Source organism: Harmonia axyridis, chromosome 1 (genome assembly GCF_914767665.1).
Source record: "Harmonia axyridis chromosome 1, icHarAxyr1.1, whole genome shotgun sequence".
NCBI lineage: Eukaryota > Metazoa > Arthropoda > Insecta > Coleoptera > Coccinellidae > Harmonia > Harmonia axyridis.
Genome location: NC_059501.1, coordinates 26,544,210 through 26,555,984, shown reverse-complemented (window position 1 = coordinate 26,555,984; position 11,775 = coordinate 26,544,210). Strand labels below are relative to the sequence as shown.

General features: G+C 34.7%; 1 protein-coding gene across 1 annotated transcript; it reads right to left on the bottom strand.

Moving 5' to 3' along the window:
* Positions 1 to 871: 871 nt before the first annotated feature.
* On the bottom strand, positions 872 to 4,424 carry LOC123670682. The gene is made up of 2 exons (XM_045604207.1): positions 3,994 to 4,424; positions 872 to 1,720 (listed from the first exon to the last, which is right to left on the bottom strand). The coding sequence occupies exons 1-2, from the start codon at positions 4,124 to 4,126 to the stop codon at positions 969 to 971; spliced, it is 885 nt and encodes a 294-aa protein (XP_045460163.1). The 5' UTR covers positions 4,127 to 4,424; the 3' UTR covers positions 872 to 968.
* Between the last annotated feature and the right edge of the window lie 7,351 nt (positions 4,425 to 11,775).

Genomic DNA, 11,775 nt, shown 5'->3' with positions numbered 1-11,775 from the left:
AAACTTTGTACACTTTCAATATCCCTTTAGTTCTTTGGAAGGGAATTGAACAACTTAATTCCCATATTCATTAAAATTGATGCAGAGCTTAACGTTTCTATGAGAATTATCAGTGGAACTATTAAATAGAAGTGTCAAGAAAATTTGGCGTTCGGATTGGAGTTCTTGTAATGTCTTCAACAAAAGTCGAATTTTTGATCCCTTAGAGAAAGTTCTAGGTTTCAAAAAATATAAAAATAATGAATGCATACTTACTTGGAAGTTTTTTTTATTGTTCTTCATCTTCTTTTTCTCAGATACACTCACAGTTCTATAACCGATATATGATTAATACCATGAAGTATATTTCGCATTCAAATTTGTCCCTTTAAGATAAAATCAAATTTCATTGAAATTTGAATTAGTTTTTTGAATAATTACTTCAGTTGATTCCTAAGAACTCGGCACCCCACGAAAATTCTGTTTTTATTGTATCTTCTTGCTGATAGACATATTCATTCAACCCTCCCAGCAAATAATCTTGAAATTTCGAATCATTCAGTCCATTTTTTGAAAATTATTTTGAGATTGAGTTGGTAATGCGATCAGAAAAACTTGATTTCAAATCATGTGGAAATTTTAGTTAACACACTTCATCGATTTATTTCATATATCAACACTCTCAATTTTCGGACCCTAAACCTACCTTGAAATTTTCAAGTCTCGAACATTAGACGCCGAACGAACGGACAGAATCAAGTTTGATCTTTTCATTAATGAATTGAACCAAATCAATTGATACCCCTCACGATAGGAAATTCTATAATTACAAACATTTATTCAAAATGTTAACACAATCTTCCCATCGAAAAAAAGCGTAAAATATTGAATCTTCGACATGAAAACTTTTATTTTCATTTTCGCTCCATCAAATTCACAAAAATAATTCACGATATACATAAAATGATTAAAAGCTAAGCCAATTTCAATTACGAAGGTTCCTTAACTTTTGTCGTTTCAGATGTGGTTGTTGATGCAGATGAAGCCGATGAGGAAGATGACGACGCTGATGACTGTGCGGGCATCGGGTATGATTGCATTATGTGTCCTTGGCCATTGGCATTCATTTGCAACTGCCTCATTTCTAGTTCCTGCACAACACTAAACAGTTTTCCTTTGGCTTCATTCAGCAGCATAGGATTGAGAGATTTTAGTGTTGGTGCGAGTCCACACAAAAAAGCATAAACTGGATCTTGTGTGCTCGTTTGTGAACCTTGCATGATCGATTTCACAGCCTCTCTCTCTGCTAACATGTAAGCAAGAAGCTGACTCGCTGAGATGTCTTGCGGTTTCACTTCACATAGAATGTTCTTTCCTGCCGTAGGAGTGGCGAACTGATGTTTTTCTAATGAAAAGTGAAAACTTGTGTCATAAGTTGAACCTTGATCATCTTCTTTTTTAGGTCCATCAGCTTGGCTGATATTTTCTACTCCTCGGTTGAATGAGTCTTGGGTATCATGCGACTCAGCTATACTTTCTGAATCGTCATAACCTTCTGCTTGGTCATTTGTTATGCTATCCTTTTCAATTAGATGAGGTAATAAAAATTTAAGAATGTTCTCATACTTATACTTGCAACGTTTTTTAGCATCCTGTCCAGATTTAGTTTTTCTTTTTTGAATCGTCCTGCGAAGTTGATCTCGAATTGAATTCCATCTCCTTTTACATTCTGGCACTCCACCTGCAACATAATAAATCTACATTGAATTACTTATTTTTCAATATATTTCAAAATTTTATTTTTCAGGTTTCCGGCTACTGAAGATCTTCAAGGCAATCTTTCAGCTGAAGGCTAGAAAAAACAATAATTGCTCCTATTGTTTAACATGCCTGTAGAATGATGTACTTTCAGAAGAAAATAAGCCTATAACAAAAAAGTAACTGTAGTTATCGGTTCACGAATGGAATGTGGCAGATACCTAAATTCAAAAGGGTATTGGACGGAAAACGTGAAATTATATGATAGTTCCAAAATTTCCAAAGTTTTCGGTTGAGTCACTAGTGAAACTGCAATAACACGTTCTCTATTGCGTTTTTGGCTCCTGTTATTATAATGTTGTAATTTTATCGTAGTAGACGATGAAAGGAATTCACCTTACCCTGATTCGAATTCTGAAAAACTACTACAGAATGATAAACTCATTATCCTCAACTGACCTTCTTATGTTGACTCTAACAATTAACACCATGAGACAATTAGACTATAACCAGGAAGTAAATTAAGTAATGCAGAAAGAATTCCTAAATACCGATTGGCATTTTGATCTAAAAACTTCGAATCTTCATAAGACCGCTTCAAGGATCACCTTATAAAATAACAAGAATAAGGACCGGAAATAACGTAACATACTTTATTGATCCTGTAAGACACTACAAAAGTATAGGATAGGTCACAGAAAAAAAAAATACATTACAATTGCAGTTAGTGCTAAGTATCTAATGCTAAGGGATATGAAAAATACTTTCCTACCGAGTAAAAACATACCGATGCCAGCATACTTTTGATTACTTTTTTGAATTGATTCATTGCCGAAAATTTTGCAGAGTGTTCACATGTGTTCTACGTTTTGGAACAAGAAGAATAATTGGTGTTAAATCAGCCTTATAATTCTTTTGTATTCAACGAACACTCTTGAAACATAGTGCTGTTGCTCCAAAGTAAGATGTAAATATAAGAGGTGGCCGTGAACAAGACTATAATAAATGTCAAGATAAGAACTACGAGGCAGAGAGTTTTTAAGCCTACTAAATGCCAAGAATGAACTGTTAACTTTTTTGCATAGAATGTCAGTATGGGTTAACCAACTGAGATTCCTGTCAATATGGATTCCAAGAAATTTTGTACAATCAGCAGAAATTATAACATTATTTAAAAAAGTCAGTCATAGCAAGGCTATTCAGGCCGAAATGCAGACAAACGGTCTTTCCGATATTTACCATCAAGTTGTTAACACGGCACCACCTGAAAAACACTGCTATCAAGCTTTCACAAGCCTGCTGTAGCTCCCAACGACTCCACGTCGAAACAAACACTGATGTGTCGTCAGCAAAAAGTATCAACAAAAAACAAGCAAGATGATAGGGCAAATCATTTATGAACAACAAAAAGAGCAAGGGTCCCAACACGGAACTCTGAGGAACACCCTGCTCTATATTTCTCTCTCTCGAAAAGCATTCTTCCAATCTAACTGACATGGTTCTATGGTATAGGAAACTGCGCAACCAGTCCAAGAATATTCCTCTGAAACCCATATTGTAACACTTCTCAAGAATGAAATTGAAGCTGAAGTAGAACTAGAAATGAAGCATTCTTCGTGCGAAGCAATTCATACACATGGCAAGAAGTGATTTTGGTATTTGACCTATTCGATGCCTGCCAATGAGATTACTTGATTCGTCAGACTTTTGTAGATGTGCAAGGTAATGGCCGGATTTTTATAGTTTTCCTTTGAGATGGAAACAATCACAAATCACGCACAATTTGCACAACATGCAAGGTTTGATACAATCAGTGGTACATCAAAGTAGATTGCTGAATATCTGAAAATTATAAAATCCAGAAAATTACACATACTGAACACGGCTGAAGACGATATTAAGGATCTATGCCAGTCGAGGAAAGAAGAGATTTGCTTACTTTAAAAAGACATTGATGTAAGGCTATTTTGTAACATATTTTAATTCGAACGGATATATTTTTGTTGATCATTGACGGATAACCATAGGATGGATTTTGACACTCTCTGAACTCAACCGAAATATTTGTATCCTGAATCTATCCCGGGCTGACGGAGATAATCCATTTGGACCTTGAAGTTTTCATCAGTGGTCGCACCCAATAGTTTGAGACTACTTAAAATTCGAAAACAGACATTCAGGGAGAATTATAGTCCGATGTTTCCCTGGTAAAAACAGTCAAAAAGCTTCAAAATGTTGGGTTATTTATTATATTACCTTTAGCCTGGATGTTCGTTGAAACTTTTCTCCAAACACGTTCTTTATATTCAGTGTTGCGGTATTTATCATGTGACTGATCGTAGAGCACTGGAAAGTTTTGTATCTCTTCGATTAATTTTTCCGCATCCATATTCTATGGCTCCGTGTCCGCACCGTTTCTGCGCAAAACTAAACAAAACTAGCTCGACACGGTGCGGACGTGGATCGGTGGAAGCACGGCGCGTTAAGGTGGGGATACCTTGACTACAGAACTTGAACTACCCTTCTCTTGCGTCATTTTCATTTGTTATGCGTTTGTCGTCTTGGGGTTAAGATGCTGATTCCATTTTGTTTCAGACTTTTTGAGATACCTTGTCGTCCACCTGTTGCTTTGGCGTTTTGCTTAGTCAGAGTTCTGTAACGTGGCACTCTTCAGAAATTTTCGAATTCCAGCTATCTGTCTGGTTCAGTTTGAGAATGAAATACTGATTTTAGACACACTGAAAACTTTCACATTGAAGTACAATTCAGTTCCTATCGAATTTTTAATGAAATGAATGGAATAGAATGAGTAGGAAAGACTGGGGAGGGTTGATACAGGGGGAGGTTTGATACACGTTCAAATTTCCCTCATCGATTCTTCAAAGAAGGCGTAATCGCGTGCAGTGCCTCTATGAGTGTGGAATCGCGTCACGAACAATAGTTTTTAAGCTTAAAGTGTGTTTTCTACATATTCGATGTAAGAATTTGCATAACAAACGTAAAACTTTATCTCTTTATTACTTTAATCTTGATGCGCATTTCATTGAGAACATATACGCCAGTAGTATAGATCTTCAATCGTATATTATAATATGTTTACGTCCTATATTTTCTAAATTTGTCTTCTAGGGAGGTTTGATACAGTAAATCTCACCTCGAAAGAAAAGTATTAAACAGAAATGCAAAAACAAAAAAAAGTTTGTTTGATGACTAGGATCCTTAGGACGAAAATGAAAAAATCCATCTTCTGATGAACGCCGAAAAGAATAATATAGTAGATGCAAGCTGGATCGTCATCGTCATCAGAAAATGGAGTGCTATTCAGCCTATGTGAGTGTCAGTAGTAAAATAAAAATTTTTACTTGCGAATTATGTTGGATTTAGGTAGTCTTATTATAATAAAATATTAATTTCTTCTTGTAAATTTCATTTCTTTTTGAATCAATCCTCCCTTTTAGTGTATCAAGCCTCCTATGTATAGGGAGGTTTGAGAAACTTTGCACTGACAATTTCAAGAACTCATAATCAAGGTTGAAATTTCCATTTTCAGTCATTAAATATTACTAAACGTATAAACGATGTCCTTAAATTTCACTCTGATATAAATAAATTGGTAAATGTTAAACAATGTTATTACCAATTTTGTGAAAAATGTGTCAACCCTCCCCAGTCTTCCCTATAGAAGATTGTCACGAGCATAGAATATAAAATATTATCGTCCCAAAATAATCAAAGGTCACGAGAGCCGAGAATCGAGAGAAATGTCAAATATAAACGCTGTATGAGCCATCTGAAACTTACGCGATCTCTCGAGATCAAGTAGGTATAATCTCCCGTGTTGTCTGAAAGTTTTACAGGTATAAGTAGAGTAGACACACCAGGTTTTTTAGTCATCTTACTTGCTGTGAGCCTGTCTCTAGGATAGGAATTGGGGTTTTCTTTATAAAAAATTATGGTAACGCCATCCGTATTCAAGATGAAGGGCGTTCAAGAAAAAAATTACACTTTTTTTATGATTCTGCCGAAACAACTAGCAACATTTCAATGCAATTTTATATAAATGTTTTGCTGCTAAATCCCATGGATCTGTTTTTATATCTATCATAGAAGGCGCTAGTTACACGGTTTATTCCAAGTAGAATTGAACATAACTTTTTTAAGGTTGGCTTTATCATTTGAAATTTCAAGTGAACTAAACATCATTCGATTTTACAACAAGAAGGTACTCTTGGTGAAACTCGATACAATGTACCGTTTTCGGAATATTTTGATTTGAAAATTATGAATTGATAATAACTGATGATGGGAAAAACTACTGATAAAGTTATTAAGTCAACAAGGTAATTATAATTGAATATCAGTTTGATGAAAATTCAATTAACATCGTAACAAATTGCTACAAGAATTTGTTCTAGATACGTAACTTAAAAACCACGTATATTCCATCATCAAGCTTATCCCGTCCACTGCTGAACGAAAGCCTCCCTCAACTGTAGCCATCTAAAAAATTAGCAGGATCTTCATGGGGTGCTGATGCCAACACTCTTCGTACAGCAGCTTTGGCCTTGGTTTTTTCTGCTGCTGAATACTGTTGTTCTGTTTGGTTTAATAGTGCTCATGTTCATAAAATTGATGCACAGCTTAATGTTTCTATGAGAATTATTAGTGGGACTATTAGATCTACTCCTTTAGTTTGGTTACCGGTGCTATCACATACAGGGTGAGTCTTTGACTTGTACATATATTTCAACCGAAGATTCCTGAGGTCAAAAGAAACACTTTTTTCCTTTACAGTTTTTTCCGATTCGGCCCGGTTACAAAGATACAGGCTGTTGAAAATCGATAAAAAAATGTGATTTTCAGCTATATCTCTTAAATGGTTCTATTGAAGGAAATGATTTTTGGAATATAGCTTTTCCTTGATGTGATACATCTTCTCCGAACACAAGATTCCCTACACATCTTTCAGTTTCTTCATTATGAACATTACATCACATAAAAATACCAGAAAAACGAAGAACCCAACTCTTAAAAGTAATTTGAACGTTCATTGAACAATATTTGGCTAATTTGAAAAATAAAAATATTCGTCATATTTTCTCCTACAAAGCGCCGTTTTCGAGTAACTTGATCTTAAAAAAAAAAAATTATCTGTGAAATTCGAAAAATTGGGTACTTTGGCTAAATGCAACTCTGTTCTGTTGTGGAAAAAAATCCACAGAAATGAATATTTACTATGATGTCATGTCTCAGATTTTAGAATTGAAGTACTAGCCAACTTAGTTTGAAATTGAAGTTATTTGAATAAGCTCACCTCAATTTCTTTATTTGGTTACAAATTACTGAGCTTTGGCACAGCTCTGATAATAAGAAGATACTTCATTAAAATCAACATTCTATTTTGAAAAGTCCAGATTTCCCATAATGCCCATGTTTAAAAAAGTTTTCACAAAATAGTCCCATTATAATGATAACAGTCAATATCCCACTAAAGACTGCTGCTATCGAACAATACTGTATTCTTCGAGGGTCATTCAAACTCACACCGAAACATACCACTAAGTACATACTAGACAAATTTTCATGTGATTGAGATTAAACACTTTTACTCTTTTGCTATTCCATAAATTCATCCTAGAGTATATGATTGACATACTTCCAAGAGTGCCATAATTGTTTTAATATGAAAACAAATAGGTGAGTTGAAAGAAACAGGATATTCAACTGTGGATATTTATATTGAATACTTCTCATTTATTTTCAATGGCAAAATCAAGATGAATCAAGTAGTAGAGTTGACTATAATGTAGGTACATATTATAGAACAAATTTGATTTCAAGTGGAGTCTAACATTTTCCATTGATTACAGAGCCATAAAACTTCATTTCCATATTTTCACACTGATGGCTCCAAAAATATTGAAGCAGATCATTATTTTTATTTTTATGAAATAGTTGGAGCAAATCAAATGCTTCATTTCATGAAGGAATTACTTTCTATCAGAATGCACACTTATTTATTTTGTATCCACACAATTATTTTGGAAATTGTTTATAAATTTCTCGAAAATATGTATGGAACTTCAATATTCTGTTGGGATTCTTTAAATCTTCGATGATTTTCATTTCAAGCTAATATAATATGTATCAAATATCATAATAACAACAACAGTGTAATCTCACTGTAAATAAATATTTTAGGTTAGAACATAGATTATTCGAACTGCTGTGTTTAAATTTGCAACACTCGAAATTTGAGGTTCAAACTTAAAACCACAGACTACTAGCACAGATTACTAGTTAGTCTGTGTTAGAACTCAGATGAATATTATTTATTTGAGAATGTGAGGTTAAATTGTACGAAATAAACAACGATATATTATAAATGCGATATAATAAATGAATGGATATAAATTATGAATATCAGAGCTAAGCTAATATGGGTGGTAGCGAGCTCAATTCGTTGTGATTATCGAAAATGAAATAGAAAATCAACAGAAAAACATTTAATCTTTATCGTCAATGAAATTGGGATAACTCATTTATTGTATTATAAATACTACTTTGTTCAAGAAATGGAATGTTAAAGTGAGTTTTTGATGCTTTTCCAATGTAGTAGCTTATTACCAAGGTTCAAATTGTATATCTTATACTTGCGAAAACTTCAGTGTTCCGGTTACCAGGGGTGAATTAGCTCATTATGAAAATTTAAAATGGCTATATCTTTTTAACAGGGCCGAATCGGAAAAAATGGTAAAGGAAAAAAGTGTTTCTTTCGACCTCGAGAATCTTCGGTTAAAATATATGTACAAGTCAAAGACTCACCCTGTATAGTTCCACCTCATATTCGTAGACAGGTTGCAGTCAAGAAATCTTGGGATAAATTTCATTTCTATCCGAACTCATTTCCTATTTTATCCTATTTCCCAGATTCTAGAACTGCTAGATTGAAATCACGCAAACCTTTATGGACTAACACCTTCCTTGAATTCAATGAAAGCGACAAGGAAATTTGGCGTTCGGGATGGACTTCTTCTAACGTTTTCAACAAAAGTCTTATTGTTGATCCCTCAGAGAAAGTTCTAGGTTTCAATCTTCCTAGGAAAATTTGGTGTATTTTGAATAGACTTAGAACTGGTCATGGTCGTTGTAATAGTACCCTCTTCAAATGGTGTTCTATTGATAGCCCACTATGTGAGTGTGGTGTAGAAGAGACCATTGACCACTTGGTGAATGATTGTCCGATTTATAAATTTCATGATGGTTTCCAAGCTATCCATTCAGTTTCAGATTCTTTTTTAGAATGGGTAGTTAACTTCAAATCGATATAATGAAAACTAATATTTAGTACTCCTTTCTGCTTCTTTTCTTTTTGTTTTAGGATCCAATTGGAAATTATAGAGTCGTCAACCGAAAAGAGAGGATAAAGGAAATTTTGTTTTGGTTGAAGAGGAAGTCCTTCAATATAAATTATGTCAGCTTATTCTGTAAACGTTTACACAAACCAGTCACTACACCGATACGGGGAGACAGAGTTTTTGCTGAGGTTTTTATCTGTTCTCTTGTATCATACGTTGAAATGTATGATGCCCCGTTACATTTCCTCTGCTAATACTGAGATTCATCGACACATATGCTTGATTGTTTGAAATTAATATTTTGTATTTGCTCTTTCTCAAAAGAATATATATATATATATATATATATATATATATATATATATATATATATATATATATATCTTGTTCGATCTTGTGCCACCTGAATCCGGTTTCCAGCCACTCTTTTGATGTCATCTATCCACCGACTAGGAGAGGAGGTCATCTTTTACTTCTGTAAGCCTCATGTCTTGGTCTCCACTCCTCAAGTCTTTTGTCCATCTTCCATCGCTTATTCTCGCCACAGTTCAATATTGATCTTCAAAATAGCCTCCACTGCGTCCGCTCAGTTCATTATTGTTCGGTTTGGTATTCCATTTTTGAGAGTAGCTCCCAGCTTTGACCTTTCCATTCTTCGTTGCATCACATGGATTCTGCAGATGTTCTTCTTGGCCCAAAATAAGTCTCAGCTACACACGTGGGAACTGGCAAAACACACTTATTGAATACCTTCTTCTTTAAGCACATTGGGACATCAGTTCTTAGTATATGTTTACCGAACGCCGCCCATGACAAACCTTTTCTTCGTTGAATTTCATAAATCTGGTTATCTCTGCTGATGCCAATTTCATGACTCAAAGATTTTTACACTTGTCAATGTTGTTAGATTTTAGTGGTCTACTCAATTCCAAGTTTGTCATGTATGGAGTCTTCGATATGTTTATTTTTAAATCGCCAAAGTAAGTTTGATTGGGTCACCAGAACCATAGGAAATATAATAAGAGTGCCAAACTCGGAGGAAGTCTTTCCCAATCAGCCTCTTCCCAATGGATATGCTCTCTCGCAAAATCCAAACGCGCCCTTCGATGGGCTCGGGTAAGAGCTGGGCCTCTTGCCGCGACACGAGGCCTTAAATAATATTCTCTGAGGCGATTTCTTATTGTCTGAGTGCTAATTTGCACCCCATGAGTTTGCTCAAGCTGATTTTGAAGGAGGCGAGCGGTTGCAAACCGTTGTTTCAACGAAGAAACTCTCAAGTAACGTTCTTGAATGGCAATTGTTACCCGTGGTCTACCCTGTCCTGGTCTTCGGACATTCATACGTGTCTCCCTGAATCGCTGCAACATTCTGGACACACTTGTATGGGAAACTCCAAACCTTTCTGCATTTCTTGTGTATGTCTACCCTTTTTCCCGCAAAACTACCGCTTGGGCACATTCCTCTTGGGTCAAATTGCGTGTTTCGCGTTGCATAGCGATCGAGTTTGGAAAATCAAACGAAAAAAAAAACTATTGATCACTAGAATTGATCGAGAACAACTGATTTCAGAATGGAGCCAATACATTCAAAATCTGATAATCTCATCTTTTTTTATCCTGCTGGGAAAAAACATCTGTAGTGAAGAAAAACGTTGAAAGTGGATAACATATGCATGCATAATTCTGGTAAAAATAATTATCATTGAGAACACCCTCAGTTGTAGAATAAATTTGAGATTTCCATACATAATGTGCGTTAATTCTTTTGCGCAGTGTAGTACTTGTTTGTTTTGAAATCCTTCGGTAAATAATCGATATAATCGATAAGCCTTAGTAGTTGTAGTTGTTTTGTGAGAATCTTTCCCTGGCTTATTGACACAAGAACATCTGCTGTTTTCAATATTTTTGAATAGTGTTCTTTGCTCATCACTTCAGTAATCATTTTCCATATTCTTTTGAAATTTGCTTTGATATTAAAGCAAATTTTGCAACAACTGATAAAGTCAAATGATACTCGGAGGCGATAACGAATAAACCTTTTGCTGACAGGATACCTACTTACTGGCTTCAGTTCTATGGAAATTTTCTGTCTTTTCCTGGCTTATTCATACAATAACTTCTGCTGTTTTCGATCTTTTTGAATAAAGTTTTTTTGTCATAACTTCAGTAATCTTTTTAGATATTCTTAAAATTTTGCCTTGACATCAAAGCAAATTTTGTAACAACTTGATGAAGTCAAATGAGTGAGACATTTGGAGGCGATAACAAATAATAGTATATTATTCTTCAACGAGCGGTAATGTTGACTTAAAACTTAACTTGATGAATTACAAACTTCATCTGCGTGAGTTATGACCATTACCGCAAGTACTATACTTTATCTACGACTATAAATACTAAGAAAAAAATACAGACTTAAAATATAGACAGAAAGAACGGCAAATAAACATAATGTGCTCGATCCCGAGTACAAGAGAGATGGAAACTTAGTGTCACCAATCACAATCGAAATAGCTTCGGCTAGCTCGAATCCAGTACAGAGTACAGACATAGAACTCTATTGAAAACCCTTAATAAATTAAATTATACCAAAAAACATTTCTTGTAAACGATGGATGACCTTACTGCTACACCAACCTTGAAAATTTTTTCAAACTCCTTTATATTTTTTTCGGGCAAGT

Excerpts from the sequence above, each read along its gene's own strand:
- LOC123670682 (XM_045604207.1), bottom strand. The coding sequence starts at position 4,126 with ATGGATGCGGAAAAATTAATCGAAGAGATACAAAACTTTCCAGTGCTC. Across the intron at positions 1,721-3,993 it reads AACGAACATCCAGGCTAAAG|GTGGAGTGCCAGAATGTAAA; the intron begins GTAATATAATAA and ends ATTATGTTGCAG.